This window comes from Chaetodon auriga, chromosome 22, assembly GCF_051107435.1.
Source record: "Chaetodon auriga isolate fChaAug3 chromosome 22, fChaAug3.hap1, whole genome shotgun sequence".
Classification (NCBI taxonomy): Eukaryota; Metazoa; Chordata; class Actinopteri; order Chaetodontiformes; family Chaetodontidae; genus Chaetodon; species Chaetodon auriga.
Window position 1 is genome coordinate 18,670,228 of NC_135095.1, and position 19,183 is coordinate 18,689,410.

The 19,183-nt window shown below is 44.2% G+C and overlaps 1 protein-coding gene across 3 annotated transcripts; it reads left to right on the forward strand.

Annotated features, from left to right (window-relative positions):
• Positions 1-252: 252 nt before the first annotated feature.
• Positions 253-18,133, forward strand: dyrk2 (dual-specificity tyrosine-(Y)-phosphorylation regulated kinase 2). 3 transcript variants are annotated; one of them, XR_013075830.1, is made up of 8 exons: positions 1,340-1,422; positions 8,205-8,308; positions 11,100-11,442; positions 11,631-11,794; positions 12,486-12,875; positions 12,988-13,078; positions 13,579-17,446; positions 17,490-18,133. XR_013075830.1 is itself a non-coding variant. In XM_076722057.1 (7 exons), exons 3-7 carry the CDS (start codon positions 11,118-11,120, stop codon positions 14,226-14,228), a joined length of 1,620 nt encoding a protein of 539 aa, XP_076578172.1. In that variant the 5' UTR covers positions 253-449; positions 8,205-8,308; positions 11,100-11,117; the 3' UTR covers positions 14,229-18,133. The 3 variants fall into 3 exon arrangements, 2 of the variants coding, with proteins under 2 accessions (XP_076578172.1, XP_076578170.1); XM_076722057.1 differs by lacking the exon at positions 1,340-1,422 and adding an exon at positions 253-449 and having other exon boundaries at positions 13,579-18,133; XM_076722055.1 differs by having other exon boundaries at positions 13,579-18,133.
• Positions 18,134-19,183: the final 1,050 nt, after the last annotated feature.

A 19,183-nucleotide genomic window follows, 5' to 3' on the forward strand; every position in this document is an offset into this window, starting at 1 on the left:
TGGTGTGATGATGATTGGTGCTTATTTCTGGTGAGTTTGTTACCTCTACTGGTGTGTGTGTGTGTGTGTGTGTGTGTGTGTGTCTTACGTAGGTCGCTCTGTAATTCTACTAAAAGCTATGAAACCTGAGACCACACACTCACACACACATTGACTGAACAAACTTTATTGTCAACATGACGCTGCCCAGAAGCGACACTGGGAAAGCCGTCTGTGTGTCTGATGTAAACAGGTTGTTGGTCTCCAAGCAGCCAAATCAACAATCACACAGTGTGTGAGTGATGATGTCCTCATAAGGAGAATCCTGGACGGTGCAGAGATGAAGAACACCGCCCTGCTCCGCAACACCTTCAGCATCATTTTCTGGCGTCTGAGACTCACTTCAACTTATTTTTCCTCCAAACAACAAAGGTCATCGTTCACGGTTTAAACTTCTTCCAGCAAAGGTGGTGAGTATCATTGTTTGAACCATTATTTAGTCTGACTGTAACAGAGTGAAGCATCTTTTTTGTTGTTATGGTTTCCTGCAGTTTTAAAAAGTTGTGCTCTGAAAATGCTTTTGGAAAGTCCTTTTTTAGTCAAACTGTTGTTCTCATAGTCAACGATGAACTGTAAAAGTGCTACAAACGCAGTCTTAGTGCACTTCTGTTGGCTTCGCTCTGTATGTTAAACCTTCCTTTAAAGCTGCTCTGATCAATATTTCATAGTACAATGGATCAAATGACAGTGTGTAATCTAAAAGGGGTCTCCCATTGTGACACACTCACAGAGATATATCACCAACTCTGCTCTTGATGGTGGACACCAAAAACCAAGCTAAAAGAGAGACTATTGGACTGACAGTCATCAGGTGGACACAAACACACCTGTAATGGGATGATCGTATTTCTCTGTCTGCTGGTGTGTGAGCAGGCAGCTGTTTGCTAATAAGTTCACCAAAACTTTATTCTATGAAATATGAAATACACAGAAATTTCATACATAACATATATTCAAAATATACACAACATACAAAGTTAGCACACAGAGGGAATAAAGTACAATGCATAATTTACTTTAATATAGCTTGATTTAATATGGTTTTTATTTGTGGTTTAAATATATTTGAAGAATTTAAGGAACTTACTTTCTAAAAATGTATTTTTGAAGATAAAACAGTGAGTGGATGTGAGGAGGAGGAGGAGGAGGAGGAGGAGGAGGAGGAGCAATGAATTTAAGGACGAAGAAGAGTTCTTTTGAGTTTTCTTGAAGGAGTTAGTTAGCAGAGAGATTAGGAGGAGGAGGAGAAAGAGGAGGAGTTGGGGGGAGGAAGAGGAGGAGCTGCAGATGGAGGAAGAGGAGGCGTCCTGTCCGTCTGTGTCCAGAGGAGAGGAGCGGCCGCCATGTTAACCAAGAAGCCCGGAACCTCGGTCCTGCCGACGGGTGAGCACAGCCTCTGTAGACGGTCGCGGGGCGCCTGAGCCCGGACAGTGTAGCGGGGAGACCCCGCCGGTCCCCCGCCTCTGATTACGTCTCTTTAATCCAGTGTAAATGAAAACGTAACGAGTCAGACACGGAAGAAAACAGTGAGGGAAGGGCTGGAAGCTCAGCTAGCTAACAGACAGGAATAGAACCAGAAAAGCTCGTCTTTCTCCTCTCTGCCCATTTAACGATCTGATAAAGCGGATTCAGAGGAGCCGCAGCCTGAAGTCCGCCGATAAAAAGCCTCCAAAGTGGAAGCTGCTGCAGACATCTCCCTCCCTGTCTGCGCGTTTATTTTTAGCTAGCGTTAGCTGACCCGCAGTGAGAGGTGGCACACACACAAACTGCTTTCCAGGTGTGTTTATGTCTCATTTAGCTGTTTGTGAGTGTTTATGGCGGCTCAGCGGGCTGTGAGAGACATGTCGGTGTCTTCTGGTTTGACTGGAGTCTTACATTTGGCATTTGGTGGCGTTTAGTGAACGTTTGTGTGTGTGTGTGTGTGTGTGTGTGTGTGTGTGTGTGTGTGTGTGTGTTTTCGGTTGCTGGGTAATTTTTGGCCTCCAGCTCGGCAGACAGAAATAAAGCTTCGGTTCAGTTCAGTCAGAGGTCAGCTCGGTTCTCGGTGGTCTTTAACGTCTGTTTAATGGATGTTTTCTATCGCTTCTAAAATAAAAAAACAACAAAACGTCTCGTCTCATTGAATTAGCTTGACGGATACATGCTAATGCTATTACGGACTGTTAGAGCTGTTATACGATAACATTCATGCTGCCACAGGCTAAGTGTTAGCTTAAAACTGTTGTCATGTTACAGCTCTATAAACTGTATTTAAGACATTTTCTTTGCTTTCTGGTTTCTGTCTTGGTGTTGGGGTTTTATATAATGTTACACCGATTTGTCAGGATTTAAATGTAAATACATAATCTTTATTTGGTTACAGGCAGTTGTCTTTTAGCATTCGCGTGGTCATTTAGCTTTGTTAGCTTCTAGGTATCAGCATTTTCATGCTGGTGAGAAACAAGAAACTGCAGAAATACCAAAGATATGTTTGAGATCATTCAGGAAGTGTCACCTGTGCATAGTTTGTCCTCCAGAGAGCGCAGATCTGTTTATCTTCCTGCTGTGCAGCAGGACGTAGGGTTCAGTCCTGTAAAAAACAATTTTCAAGGTACGTTTATCAAATATGTTAATTTATCTCGTGTTTGAAAACAAATAACAGTTATGTCATTGCAGAATTTCTAACTTGAAATATTGACATTAGCCTCATCAGTCAGAGCACGATGTGTACTGACTGACTCTCATTGGTCAGTAACGTAGCGCTGGTCCAACATGCTCTGTATCACGATTCTGGACGGCCATCTTTAAGCCGCTGGATTTCAGTAGCTGGGGCGTTATTAAATGTTTAACAGGAAGAGTTTTGAACATACAAACTCACCCAGTGGAAAAGTTGGGCTCTTAAATGTGTTTTGGGGACATTTTGTTTAGGAACCATCAGGAATCAGACAGGAAACACGAAGCCAACGACAGAAAGCGACAGAAACTAATGTAGCTATTGAAACATAAAGACAGGCTACTATCACAGTTTTCAAGTAGCCATGTGACCACCACTAGCCCTCTGTTATCTGCTTTGTAACGTCAGTGCTATTGTAGTTTGGAAACAGATTATCGTATCGTAGCTCGGCATTATCTGCGTACATAGAGACAAATGTAGTTACATAATGTAAACACGGCAGCTAGCTTGTTATTAATGTCAACATTAGCGTAGCTTAGGTGATTCATGCTAATACTTGTGTGTACAGGCAGCTCTTACAGACTGCAGATAGCTTCATGGTCATCATTAGCTCACTGTTAGCTTGCTGTAATGTTGCAGCTAAGTTTGTCTTGCAGCTGTTGTTTAACCAGGATTAGCTTCACCATAATATTTTCTTTATCACTCTGATTTTTGCAGTTATTCATTAAACTGTTATTCAAGTCTATGCCAGTCTCAAGGTAATATAGGGTTTTTTTGATCTTGTCTATCAAGTGATAAAATTACACCTCCATGTTTGTTGTTAGCCTCATGTTAAAAGAAGGCAGCAAGCTGCCAACTAATGACAACTGATGAGTGTCAGTCAAAGTGGGACTATAGAAAATATTAAGAAAAATTGTTTTTCCAAGGAGAATTTATCAGTGGGCGTGTTTGTGTCCAGAAGCATCGCACCACAGTCCAGCAGTTCTGGACTTTTGTTCAGCTGTAAGCAGCTCATCCACCTCTGTTGAGCATTCACCACCAGCTCCAGCTACACCGTCAGTGCACCTCAGACACACTAGTTTATACAACGTCTACGTAGTGTCGATGTACTGAATCATCTGGGTTTAACTGGGGTTAAGTTCAGATGCTGTTTTCTGTCTCACCTCTGTGTGTCGGGACCTTTGCTGCGTGAATTTTTGGATTGTTTGTGTCGGAAAATTGCAAACGCTATCAGGCTCGGCGTTCAGTTCAGTGTTTGTTAAACCCCTCCCCTGAACGGTGATTGTCTGATCATAGGTTAGCAGCAACCTGTCAGGCTTTATATTCCTCAGCAGCTTAAAGCTTGTGCATGAGGCTGTATTAAGAGCCGTTTCCTGTATACAAAGAGTTTGATGTCTTTATTTAGTGTTTCTAACAGCAAAAATGCAAGAGTGAAAGTATGAAGAGTGGATTAAACAGTCTGTTTCCCAGCTCTAACATGAGATGCAACCCTTAGCATGTCCAGCTAACAAGTGTACTTACCCATGACACTCATTTATTACACTATGGGCTCACAGTTTAGTGTTAGCCTACATTAAAAATAGAAAAAAAATCACATCTAACACATGCACTGCGATGTGTTTTCCCACTGTGTGGAAGCCGGTCTCGATGCTGCTAACGTCTGAGTCAGGCTAACGTTAGCGGCTCTGTCCAGCTCTCTCTGGATTTGGGGAAGTTTACTCTCCAGCCAGCGTTGTCTGAGATTTGTGTTAGCAGCGTTTTCTCTTGTAATGCTAAAGGTGAAACATGCTGTTTGAAAATACAAACAGTAGAAATCTAACCTGTCTTGCTGGTATGTTGAGCTTCATTGACTATTTTGATGATTGGTTAATAATTTTGAGTCATCTTTGTAAACTGCCTATATTATGATGGAAAGTTTGACAGGAGTAGCTGTGCTGACTGAAGGCTGTTTATTGAACGATCAGTGCTGCTGTCGAGTCCTTTACAGCGAGCTAATATTGGCTTTTAGACTCCTAATTATACTTATTGTAGTTGTTTTTACAGTGGGAACAATACAAACTCAAAATGTCGTTCAAACCAGTAGATCAAAAACTCCAGGGCTTCGTCTACAGGGGCCCATGAGGGACAGAAATAGAAATATCAGCAGGTTGAAATGACAAAGGGCATTTTTCATTGTTATTTCCGTGTCCCTTTCTAAGCTTTGCAGAGCAGTTTTTTCCTCGGCACCTCTGAGTTTCTGAGCGTCGCAGTGCTGCATGTGTGCGGTCACGTTGCTGCACATTTTCCCACTCGTCCTGTCGAGCAGCATGCCGGGCGTGCTCGCCGGCGCTCTGGCATCTCCAGCTCGGTGTCAGGTTCACACTCAGCACGCTGCTTTTCCACTCTGTTAGCGTGCATCTGTCAGACCCGCACCAAGGAATACCTCTGCAGTAAAGATCCCTGTGATTATCAGTATGTGCCGTACAGGCAGGAAACAGTGTCTGAAAATGGCAAAAATGCAAAAATATTCACTTTAACACAACATAAAACAGCAAATCTTCACATGGAAGAATCTTGAAGTAGAAAATGTTTTGTGATTTTGTTTAATAAATGACAGAAGCTGAGTTTCTGTCAATCAGCTAATAGATTCATTGACTGGTCATTTCAGCTGTAGAGGACTGAATTCATGTTACTGCCTCATTGTCCCTTTAATGTTGTGTATGTGCAGTTGAAGTGAGGCTGCAGACATTTTTTTCCTGGTAAAGGGAAAATTAATAGTTTAGCCTTCAAAATGTCTGATAAAAGTCAAAGATGCCCATTCCCAGACCCCGAGGCGACATCCTCATATTGTCTGTTTTGTCCAAAACCCAAAGATAATCAATTTATAACAATATTAAACTGAAAAAAAACAGCAAGTACTTTCATCTGAGTATTGTCTAATCAGTTAATCAATGAGCTGTTTGTGCAGGAATGTCAGAAAACTCCTCTGAGTGGCAATCACAGCAGAGCAGATGTAAGTGCTTGTGTATTGATAACACTCTAATATATTGATTGTTTGTCCCGGTCTCAGACATTAGCAGGATTACAGTGAAGACACATTAGAGGCTGCATCGTTTTGCTGCAGGCAGCATGTTTGTGCTGCGGCTGCTCTTTATCATCGTGATGCTCCGCGTTCGAAGCTGCATTGTTTGCATGTTCTTTGTCATGTCGTTGTTTCGCGGCGTGTTGGCGGTCTGCAGCGTGGATCTGTGGAGCTGCTGAATGTGATTTGTGTCTCTGGCTTGTCCTCATTAGCAGGATTACAGTGAGCGTTCAGATTAGAGGCAGAGAGCAGCAGCAGAGACCATCTGCCTGCTTTAACCTGCACGAACGCAGGAAGCTGCTGAGAGCTGGACGGTGGCCTGTGAGGGTCTGCAGCTCGTTCATTCATGCTGGTGCTTTCATAACTTTCTTCATGACTTTGAATAAAGTTGTAGACTCTGTCACATCATGGTGCCAACTGGAATCCAGTCTAAAGCAGCATTTAAACATGCAAAAAAGAGGTCATCTAATGTGTCTGGATTCGTTTGGCGGTCGGCGCTCCATGAGGACATGCCAACAAAACACCGGCACAAAGATGACGAAGAAGACCACAGTTTGGAAGCCTTTGCAGACCAAATCGTTTACACCTTCAGACGTGCGAGATTTAATTTGAAAACCTCAGCAGAATCTTTGAATGTAAAAAAAATGACCTTCAGTACAGCCCTAATGAAAGTAACCAGCCATTGGATTAATGTTTATCTGCCGCAGATATCACGTAATTGAGAGATAACCTGGAGACTCGGGGTCAGAACATTTTTTATTCCACTGGGTTTGAACATTTTGTTAACTGGAGTTTGTTTTCAGCTGGATTTTGGGAACCATGCATCCTCCTCTGGGTGTTCCGGTGTGTCTTGCTGATTCCTCTGGACAGAGAGGAAGTGGTCCGAACTGGGTTAGTGACTGACCAGACGGTAACAGCTGCCGCTCTGAGGCACATGTCTGGGACTTGGTTGCTTTGTCATGGTTGTAAAGCTGTCGCGTTGTTCAAAGGCCCTCTGGAAAATGTATGACACAACGGAAGGAAAGTCGGCCAAAGTGGAGCGCTTATAAATCTTAACTCTTCAACCTGCTGAGATAGTGGTCTGCTGTGACCTCTGACCTTCGACCCTGCTGGGTTGATGCTGTAGTCATGTTGCTGTCAAAGTAGGTGAAGCTGCAGACAGAGAGATAGAGAGAGGAAGGCAATGTATTGGGGATTATCAGGCTATATTAAAACCTTCATCCTCCTTAGACTGAGTCAGCCTGCAGGACCTGCAGCCTTCAGACCAGACTGGATCCCTTTGTCCTGGGTCAGTCCGGTCCAAGGCCGTCTGAGGCTGGCCATTCTCCAAAGCATACCGTACCAGCATACAGTTTTTAAATGGAGGCAGCCTCTGGTTTCATTCCAGTTGAGATGTACGCTGAGTGGCCACTTTGTTAGGTACACCTGTACAATCGAATGCAGTCCAATACAGCAGCTGAAACAGTAGCTCAACCGTCATTGCGAGCTCTAAGCCAAGCAGATAGACTACGTTAGCTCGCATCATGTCGCAGAATCAGCCTTTACTCTGCATTTTGTGACATCGTTTAAGAAGATCGCTATCACAGAAATATCGTGACCTTACTTGATGGCCACATCCACCACCTCCACCTCCAGACACGTCTTCTTTTAGTAGTTTGTGGCATAAATCACAAGTGAAGGCAGTTGGCAGCAGAAGCATGACGGAGGTTGTCTGAGTTCATGATGAGCTGCGATGCTGCATTTAGGGAACGAGGTGGAGCTTGGATTCAGTTCATGCGCTCGCACATCTTTAAAAAAAGCTTTTATATATGGAAGGCAGTAAAGAGCATGTCTCTGTCAGCCGCTATATGTGTTTGTCTGTGTATGTATATGTCCATCCCCGTTCGGTCTAAACTTAGCCAATCCAACCCCGACTGGATTCTCTTCCTGCCAAAGTCATCTGCACTTGTATAACCCGCCGGGGTTGGAGGGATTCTGACCACTTTTTAATATTTCAGGAGGTTGACAAATATGTTCCTGATATGTGCGTTACATAACAAGCTCTTTTTGTAGTGGTCGTGTCGTGTGATATTTGGTATGTTGAAGGGAGGCACATCTTGTACATTGAAAGGTTGATACTTTGGCATGGAGTCTGCTTCCAGAGTAACATCACTCGCTAGTCAGAGCTCAAACCTGGCAACCCCACCACGAGGACAAGGCCTCAGAGCTGCAGTCAACACATAGCTGCCAAGCTAACTGCTGCTGAAACCACAGTTCTTCTTACGTTCCTCTTTCCACACCTGCAAGAATCTGTTCACCTTTGATTCAGCTAGGCTAGCAGTTTCCCCTTGCTTCCAGTCTTTGCGCTAAGCTACACTAAACACTGGATTTATCTCCACTGTGGATACATAGAAGTGAAACTGACATCCATCTTCTCATCTGAAGACACTAATCTCTTTCGTTCATTTTCAGGCAAAGTGGGCGAGCCGGTCTACTCTCCTGGTCACGGTGGCTCTCAGACGACGTCACCTGTCGCCCTGCCGCGGCTTCGCAACAACAACCACAACCCCCTGACGGTACGACACACTCTCAGCTTCCTTTAACCTGTATTATATTCAATTTGCTGCGCGCTGTTGCTGCCTTTATAACCCCCCAATGCGTCATATTTAACAGGAGGGTGAAGTAGTTGAATGAAAGAAGTTACTTTAAGTCCAGATTGAGTCAAACCTGCAGGCCTGGTCGCCCATTCTTTAATCAAATACTGATCCAAACCAAGAGTTAGTGATGCACTGGGCTTGTTGCATCACTACAACCCATCTGCAGCGCAGAATGCAAAGCTGAACACTGTCATGTTTTCAAGGGGCGAGCAGCAGCAAAGCTGAAAGCAGCTGAACGTTACAAAGCAAAGCTGCTCGGTAATTAAGATATTTTTCTGCAGTGATTCATCTGCACGTCCGGACTTATATGTCTGCTTCTGTTCAGTCTAAACATAGCTAATCTAACCTGACTGGGTTGAGTGTTGGTGGATAAACATCAGTAAAGTGATCATTGTTTATAAGATACACCCAAATATGGCTGCTTTGGCAGCTGAGAAGACAGCCTCATGTGCTATAAAGGAACATTGTGCTTGTTATCTTACATCCACAACCAACCCGTTGTTTGTTGATTCCAACCTTTTCTAGAGCTTTGTTTCCACCTGTTGTTTTATTGTCTCGTTTAGTTTGACTACACGTCACCTTTTAAGCATCATTTGGTGTATATATCGTGAAGTCTGTTGCTGACATCAACCTGCTGCTCTTTCAGAGTCATGCTGGCTGTAGAGGGTTGTAGTTTGATTAGCGAGCTGCAGTTAGCCGTTAGCCTGAGCAGCAGTTCTCTGAAACAGTCAGCTGCAGCCACCAGGCTAATAATAGCCCTCAGCTCCAAGATGCTTTAAACAGCTGATTGGTTTAAAGGCTGGTGTGAAGGATACACACACACACACACACACACACACACACACACACACACACACACACACACACAGGACTAATGGTAAGCAGGAGCTGATACATCATTTATTTGCTTTATTACCTTCATGTCATGACCATTAGCATTAGCAGGGTTTCCTGTAAGACATTATAAAGGAGGCCTCAGTGTCCCTGACCCATGGCCACATACTTAATGAGTTTCGTAACTATTTATTGGCCTGATCAGCTTTCACAACCTTTGATAACTAATATCTTATCTATCTTATAACTAGCGTGAGTGATAGCGGCTGTACTTTGTTCAGACTGCAGGTAAATGAGATTACCTTATCAAATCATATATTTACTCTTAATTAATTATTGTGTGATTTGCAAGTGACCAGATTTGTGTGTCCAGACATCACAGCCCGCAGTGGCTGCTGAGGTTAACGACACAGGTGTCAGTAACTTCAGACGCTCTCCAGCGCGGAAACGTGAATGGGAATCCATCATTTCGACCTCCAAACAATAGCACTGTCAATCAAGTTGTACTAAAAGTAATTGTGATGGAAACATTCAGATTTTAGTTAAAATTTTTGGACACATTTTTGACAAATCTGTTAATTGAGAAAGTAAATGTTAGATTAATGAAAGTGAATCCTTAAAACGCTAAATCCCGAGTTGCAGGCAGAGTTATTTGCATACAGCAAGACAAAAATGTATTGTTGTGCGTGTGTGTGCGTGCATGCGTCAAGGTATTGTCAGGTGAGGGAGGAGCCAGCAGGGCCAAGCGCTCTCTTACATCCCTGTAACTACTGACGACGCACCAACACAAGCTTGTTATTGTTTCGGTTTCCTCTCTTGATTCACTTCCTTGTTTTTATACCACAGTTCCCTTACTGGCCAGATGACAGGAGCACACGCACACACACACGCACACACACACACACACGCACACACACACATATACACATAAAAATACACACATTGTTATTTGTGTTAAACAGCATGTCTTTGAACTGAGCTACTGAGCTGGGCTCTGTCTGTGTGTGTGTGTGTGTTTGTGTGTTTGTTTGTGTGTGTGTGTGTGTGTGTGTGTGTGTGTGTGAGAGAGAGAGAGAGCTCACCTCTGTTATCTGAAAGGACCCAGGTGTGCTGGTCTCCATGGCAACAGGGAGTGACTCACTGAGCGAGACAAAGAAACAGAATGAGGGACGGACAGAAACAGCTGTGTCTCTGTTCGTCCATCAATCACAGTTGTGTAATTGGACTGTTTGAGTTCATTCAAGGGAACAGATTACTAATTTGTGGGCATTAATTATCCAGATTTCCACCCTGATACGCTGCAGGCTTCATACAGCGGAGAGCAAACATGTCCTGTGTGGTGTTCAAGAAATGAATGGTTCGTCTTGTGGGGCTTTGATTTTCAGACACCACAGATTATCACTGCGGTATTTAATCACCAACAAGAGACTTTCAAACATGCCTGTTGAATCTGACGACATTACCACATAAAAATAGCATCAGATAAAAACACCAAGAACACACAGAGATGGCTCTGTTAGATAAGTGTTCAGGTTCAGTAACTGCAGCGATTTTTACTTCCCGCTAGAGACGAAACTGTTTGTCAATGAATCAATTATTCAGAGAAAATAATGTCAACCACTTTAATTTTGATTACTTATTTAAGTTATTTATCAGGCAGAAATCCCAAACAGTCGCAGTTCCAGCTTTAATGTGATGGTTTAAATCCAGATTTCATGTAAAAATGTTGAGTGAAAGACTAAATAAACTAAAGGTTTAATTGAAAAAACAGTTTATAGAAGTAATGATTGAAATCGTTAGTTGCAGCCCTGCGTCTCGTGTTGTTCAGACGTCTTTAGGCCATGGCTGATCTGACATCTCGTTCTGTTCCCCTCAGGGAGGCTCCAAAGCCACCATGTCGGACACCGTCCAGCTGTCGTCGCAGTCGCAGGTCCACGTCACCCAGCTGTACGAGGAGAACACCAACAAGCGTCCAGTCCTGACCTCACAGCCCAATGGCCTGGCTCCCCTCAGCTCCACCCGGCCGGGGCTGCCGCTGCCGGACCGCCAGACCTCAGGCTCGGAGCCCACCCACCACTGCCGGCAGGGCAGCGCCACCTCCAACAAGTCGACAGACAGCAAGCCAAAGCCCACCTCCATGTCCCCGGAGCAGGCCATGAAGCAGTTCATGTCCAAAATGTCGTCGTTCGAGCACCACGAGGTGTTCAGCTACCCTGAGGGTGAGAGGGTTTAAACAGCCTCATCAGAGATGCACACTTTCATTGATTGATGCTGATGAGTATGTACCAGTAATCTGTAGTCATTGATGAAATCCCATCAGATGACAGAAATGACCAAAGTACAAATGAAACATATCGGTTTGATCAGAATGGAAGTGATGAACAATCACATGCTCGTTTCTCCTCAGTGTATTTTGTTGGTCCAAATGCCAAGAAGAGGTCTGGGGTCATGGGCGGAGCCAATAACGGAGGCTACGACGATGATCAGGGATCCTACATCCACGTTCCCCACGACCACATCTCCTACCGCTACGAAGTCCTGAAGGTCATCGGCAAAGGCAGCTTTGGGCAGGTACGACCATCAATGGCACTGCTAGTGACGGTTGATCCCCTGCTGCTTCCTGTCCTCGCACTCTTCTCTATTCCTTTACTCCAGTTGTTTACAATAATTGGGTTCTTTTACACTATCAGCTGATCACGGTAAGTGCCACCTGGTCTAATAGATGCAACAGCTTGATAACACAGAGCACGGCTGCATCACGGTCCGGCTCCACCAGAGCTGATGCGGCCATTTGAGACAATGCTCGTGATTCAACCAGATCTGGAAGCAGCTCTCCATTCTGCTAAGTGGAGAATACGTGTTTAGTCTGTTTCTGACAGAAGCCACGTCAAGCTGCACAGAGCAGATGGAACCAGGCAGGAAGTCAGACACATGGAATAGCGCACCTGGTAAATTTTCAGAATAAAACCTCCTGTGCTGCCTCCCGATTGCAATCATAGCAAAACAGATTAAAAAAAAAACAAAAAGGAAAGTAACTAAGTGGTCTAATTACTCGTGGTAGAAGCACAAAAAAATAAGTAAAATGACAGAATCAACAAAATCTGAGCAAGTCAGCAAAATCAAGCAGGCAACAAGCACTGCTCCTGAATGTTTTGGTGGAGGACAAAACAAAACCATGTCACAGCTAGAATGAGATGCAGCCGTGCCCGGTGGAATCAAGACGTTAGACTAATGAGAGCGTCGTGTTCCTTCTCCCCTGCAGGTGGTGAAGGCCTTCGACCACAAGTCTCAGACCCACGTGGCTCTGAAGATGGTCCGCAACGAGAAGCGCTTCCACAGGCAGGCGGCGGAGGAGATCCGCATCCTAGAGCACCTGAGGAAGCAGGACAAGGACTCGAGCATGAACGTCATCCACATGCTGGAGAACTTCACCTTCCGAAACCACATCTGCATGACCTTCGAGCTGCTCAGCATGAACCTGTACGAGCTCATCAAGAAGAACAAGTTCCAGGGCTTCAGCCTCCCGCTGGTCAGGAAGTTCGCCCACTCCATCCTGCAGTGTCTGGACTCACTGCACAAGAACCGCATCATCCACTGCGACCTCAAGCCCGAGAACATTTTACTCAAGCAGCAGGGACGCAGCGGCATCAAGGTACCCCTAACCTTAACCCTAACCCTAACGCAGGTGCTTACAAGTAGCAACCCTCTAAATCTGAGCCACTAAAGGCTTGTTAATCCTTTCATAAAACATTCTTTCTCTCCAGGTCATAGATTTCGGTTCTAGCTGTTTTGAACATCAGAGAGTTTACACCTACATCCAGTCCAGGTTCTACCGAGCGCCAGAGGTCATTCTAGGTAAGATGAACTAATGTGGAAAACTGAGAGCAGCCTTTGTTGGGCGCTAAGTGTCGGTTCATTTCAGCCATGAAATCAAATATGCCAAGACTTGAAACTTCCTGCAAATCTGATTTTTTTTTCCATTGAATTGAATATTTGCTTTCATAAACCATGAAAGTCTCCCTACCTTCAAAGCGGCCTGGCAGTCCAGCAATATAATAAATCCTAGAAATGTTCATGTCCACATTCACTGCAAAAGTCTACTTAACATAATCAAAAATAGTCACTTTGATATAACTCAGGTATCTCACAGTAATTAAAACCACCATATTTAATATGATCCTTGATTTTCTGTCTGCTGTGTTTAGTTTTCTGACAGCAGAGCTTGTAAACGAAACACTAAACAGCAGCTGACTCTCAAGTCGTGGATAAATGCAGTCACAGTGTGAATCTCTGTGAGTTAAATTTTGATGGTTGAATCCAGGTTTTGACTGGTCAATCTTTGCCCTCTCCTCCAGGCTCCAGGTATGGGATGCCTATCGACATGTGGTCCCTGGGCTGCATCCTGGCCGAGCTGCTGACTGGTTACCCGCTTTTGCCCGGTGAAGACGAAGCCGACCAGCTGGCCTGCATCATTGAACTACTGGGCATGCCCAGCCAGAAGCTCCTTGACGCCTCCAAGAGAGCCAAGAACTTTGTGTCATCCAAAGGATACCCGCGGTACTGCACTGTCACCACGCTGCCCGATGGCACCACTGTGCTGAATGGCGGCCGTTCGCGACGAGGGAAGGTACGCGGCCCACCGGGCAGCAAAGACTGGAGCGCAGCGCTGAAAGGCTGCGATGACCCTCTGTTCCTAGACTTCCTCAAACAGTGTTTGGAGTGGGACCCAGCTCTCAGGATGACGCCCAGCCAGGCACTCCGCCACTCGTGGCTGAGGAGGCGACTTCCCAAGCCACCAGCAGGAACCACCACGGGGGAAAAGACCTCCTCCTCCAAACGGGGCACCACCACCACCGATGGCGGCATCACCTCAATCTCCAAGCTCACCACCACCTCCTCAACCACCACGTCCTCCTCCTCTAAAACTAGGACTAACTTGGCAGCGATCACTGATGCCAATGGAAACATCCAGCCGAGGACGGTTCTGCCCAAGCTGGTCAGCTGAGAGTGAATGCACCCCACTCGCTGTGGTGGGAGTTGTAAGCTGTGTTCTTGAGCATCCGGGAGCAACCAGCTGGCACTGAATAAAACTGGGTTGTCCAGTTTTGAAGAGCGTTTGGTTTTTTGCTGCTGGTTTTCACAGCGTTGTTGGAGTGCATTCAGGACAAACACAGTCACGGAAACTCAGCGTCGGGGTGTTAAAATGTGCAGAAGCGCCAGGCTGGGATGTAAGTTGAGCTGAAGCAAACTTTGTTGATAAATTGGGGTGCGTTCAGACTCAAATCTGCAGTCCTGTCTGAAGAAGACAAGAGTTGTTTTACATTGTGAGCAGCGAGACAGGAAGTGACCACACAAGTTTAAAATGATTGTGGGGCTGCTCAGACAATCAGAACACACCACTCTGTAGCTCCAAACACACAAACACAAAAACATGGTGCTAACGGAGGGAACAAGGCTTTTTTTTGTTTATAGCATGGAAACTATTTAGCTGAGCTGAGAGTCGATGAATCAATTAGACACCAAAAACAACTTTTAATGACCTTAGTCTTACAAGGTTATATCTGCAGGCATTTAATGGCGTGTGTAACAGATTCATGTGGTTTACTTTGGAAAAGAAGTCAGATATATCCTTATAATGCTAAGGTAATAGCTGCAAAAAAGCAACGATTAGCTTGCTAATCTTTGTTTCATTTCATCTTGAGATAACTCATTTTGTGTTACGTTTCAGTTCTTTGGGCATTTGTCGTCATTTTCACTTAAACGAACAATTAGTTGAAACAAAATTCCGGCAACCCAAACTGAAGCATCTACCTGTTAGCTGGCTAACTTTCTAAGCTAAGTGTTGTTTTACAGTGTCTAGCTAGCCTATTTTACCATGCTAGCGTTGTGCCTGACAGCTGGCTAACTATTAACTGGCTAGTTGCCACTGGTTAGTTGTTAGACAGCCATTTGTTTGTGTTAGGTGTCACTTTGCTACCTATTTACCTTTTAACTGGCTAGCAGTTAGCCTAGCAGACTTTAAATCAGCCGGCTAGCTGTAGCTGGCTCAATATTTGCCTTGTTTGGCAGTCTGGTGGCTAGCCTTAGCCTTTTTTAGCCATAGCCTGTTAGCTCTCCACTGCCCAGCCTTATGAAGCACAGACTTAGAGTTTCAAAGAGTTTTAAGTTTTCTGAAGGTTTGCAGAAAGAGAGTTGAAGGATAAAACGACCACAAAAGAGGTGTTTCATTAACTTTCACCATTTTGTGCCCTATTTAGTTTTATTTAATTAAATAAATCAGATTATTAAGGACATAAAATGGCTGAAGCAGCTGTGAAGGGAGAAGGTTGAGTAAAGGCAGTTTTATGGACAAGTTATAAGTCATATTAAAATCAAAGGGCTCTAATACTAAAAAATGGGAATGTTAATAACCAAAGTTTATTTAGGCTGAGGCTGCTTTATGAAACAGCAGGCTAGCATTTAATGAGCTAAATTAAATTTTATTTAAACTTGATGTACAGTTTACGTATGTTCGGCCAGTCTTAAAGGTGAAAACGAGATCCAAAAGCTGTTGTAACCTCGCGCAAAGCTAACGTGGGATAAACTGCTGCTGGGATAAAATAACAACATGCTGGTCGTCTGTGTCACCGACAGACGCTTCTGATCCTTCAGGACCATTTTAGATAATAAAGGCAGATTCATTTTTAGCAGGCGAATAAGATTTCCAGGCTACAGGAAAAGATTTTACACAGAAATCACGACGCCAAAATGTCTTCCATAATGTGGCAGCGTAGAGCAGTGTTGATGATTAGATGGCTGGACTTCAGGCGACAGAGTAAAGAGAACTGACAGCGGCTCAGAGGATCAAATCCCTTAAAACGGTCGACGTACCTGCAGTCAGTGATGATGATTTCTGACAGTGCAGAGAAATGTGAGCCTTCAGTCATATTTTAGGGCTACAATCTGAGCTCTTTGCTGTTACTGTGCAGTCAGTGTGAAGAGGTCAGCCTGTTGTATAGCGATCTGCCCCTCTGGGTTACACTGGTGGGATGTAAATGTCTGTTCCAGCTGAACACATCATGATGTCTTGGCTCTTAGTAAAGGTGGAGATTCAGAGCAGAAGTGGTTCTGGATTTGGATCAAAAGCTTTGTGAGCAGCATGGTTAACAGTCTACAGTCTGAAGCTAACGTGTTAGCATGTGACTGAAAGAGAGCTCCGTTTTAATCAGGGTTTCTTTCAAATAATCAACATTTCTGACACTAAATGTATTCACTTAGACACAAATAATAGTCATAATCCATAATAATATCATGAAAAGGGCTCCAGTCACATCAGTGTGATTAAAGGTGGAAACACCTGCAGCGTTTGGTACAGGTGTGACTCAGGTGTGCTCACGTGTTGTTTTGAGCTGCTCTGCAGGTCGTTGTAGTGGCTCAGTAGCTTCCATCCAAATGTTGTGCAGATTTTATCCAAATTTCCAAGAAATCAACACAAGAAACTGTAAATAAATGCACGTTTTCGTCCACCGCTGCTGTTACATTAGTTAGATGCATCGAGTTGAACAGTCAGTGGCGTGAACTCTGCAGTCATGTGACTTCATGAAATCAAGTTTATACAGTCAGAGTCGGTGATAGTGGCTGTGGATTAGAGAAACCTGATTTCTCCATGTGGATAATGACTGGAGAAATCAAATCTATTGATTATTTATACATGTAACAGATAGAGTTCAGACAGAAAGTATCATGATTACTGTTTACTGTGAGACCATTTAATGAATCTGCAGAGGTTTTAAGTCAGAGAGCAGGACACACGTGTTGCTGTTTGGGATCGTTGTCAGGTGTTGAATTTAGTGGATTAACCAAAAGCACAGCCTGCTGATTATACCCATAAACACTTTAGTGAAGCTCCAATTCCAAAAAAGATGAGACTCTGTAAAACGTCTCTAAAACAGAATGTGATCATTTGCTGATTCTCTACAATTGAAAACAGTTCAAAGACAATGTGTTAAACGTTTATTAGTTTTGTAAATATATGCTTATTCTGAATGTGGGCATCCTGGGAAGGCTCAGTCGTTCACCACTTTGTGAACACATGATTGGATGAAGGACTCAGGAACACTTCGTCAAACCGTTGTCTGTAAACACAGTTTGTTTGCAAATGATTTGTTCTGGTTTCATTGAAGTTTCACAGAGTCCAGACCGCTACCATCGGGTTTTTTTCACATCATATACTGATAGCATGATGTAATTGTCTAAAAATCTACTGTGTATTCATAAAAAGCAGGAGACTGAGTGCTTCATACAAGGCAGCAGATTAAAATGAGAAAACAAAAGAATTTAAAAATGTAAAGAAATCTAAGTTTAAGTAGCAAAAGACCTAAACTGGAATAGAATAATGCAAAAACAATTCCAGTAATTTAAGATCACGTAAGGAGCCGATTAAAGTGAAATCAGAATAATAACTTTATTGTTTGGATAAAAGAACAGATTATAAAAGACATAAAAATGTTACGGGTATGTCCTCCGTGTGCTGTGTCATGTTGGCTTCCTGTGTGCATGTGCTGTAGTTGCTGTAGCCTGCTTCTCTCAATGCATGCTGGGAAAGGCTTTATCGCTTGCTTCAGCCGCTGCCTGTTATCTCAGTATCACATGAAGGAATCGTACTTCCTGGTGTGACTGGGCCCTGATGCTCTCAGACAGCACTGATGTATACACACACTGTGTGTTTATACGAGCCCGGCAGAGTGTGTGAAGTAACGACAGCAATAGAGCAGAAGATTAAAGAGATGTGACGAGACGAAATGAACAGACCAGAGCAAAAATAAGACGTTACAGTCATGTGTAGACGAGCAGGACCTCTGGGATCAGTCAGACTGACTGCTAATACAGTGATCAAAGGTCAGTATTGGTAAAGGGATCATCAATACGGACCGGGGGGGGGGGGGGAGGGGGGCGGGCGGGTGGGTTTGAAGATACTTCTTATTTATTTAGTACAATTTAATTAATATTTATTAATCTAATCAACATATTTACTATGATGTGCAGTTCACACCGTATACTTGAATGTGTGTTTGTGCGTGTGTGTTGTATGCTGCTGTGTGTGTGTGCGTGCGTGTGTGTGTGCGTGCGTGTGTGTGTGTGTGTAATGTCGCCGTTACGAGAGGTTTTTTCAAAGCTTGTTCCCTCACACGAACACACACAGTATATATCTGCATACACACAGCTGTATCTGAACGCACTCTGCAGTTTGTCCAGTCATACTGGAGCGAGGAGGAGGAGGAGGAGGAGGAGGAGGAGGAGGAGGTGGTGGTGGTGGTCGTCATGTGCGCCATCGGCCTGGTGACTGTGATGTCATGTAGCACGTGGAGAAGTGGACGACAATGGCGCGATGCACAGAAGGAACTGATCATGTAAACCACACAGACACTACCTGCTCCGCCCATCTCAGGGGAAGCCCCGCCCCCTCCTGGACCTGGACAGGAAACAGGAAGTAACTGAAGGAGGAGGAGGAAGTGTGTGTGAGGGTGATCCTCTCTGATGTTTTTTTTGTTTGTTTTCTAAAGATTTGATTGGTTGGTTGATTGTGTTTTTTTTAATTTTTTTAGCGAGACGAGTGCTGAGAGTCGTAACTTTGTGCCTTCAGTATCTCATCGCCATGCCACGCCCACGCAACACACACACACATTTACAGTGGCGATGTCATGGCAACAATCTAATGTATTTCACAAAAGTCATTCGGTATCTTTTGGTGCAACTCACAATGATGTCATGGAGGTGAGTTTTAGCGGCCAAAGTCTGCGTGCTGATTGGTTTGTTTCAGCAAAGCCCAAAGACACCATGTTAACCCCGCGAGCACTGACCTCCATCTCCCAACCCCGTGAGAAGAGTGACACCGTGGAGCGGTAGAGTGTAGCTGAACTGATAATTAATTAGTTAAAAATTTAGAAAATTAGTATTTACACTGGTTCTGGGAATTAGAAC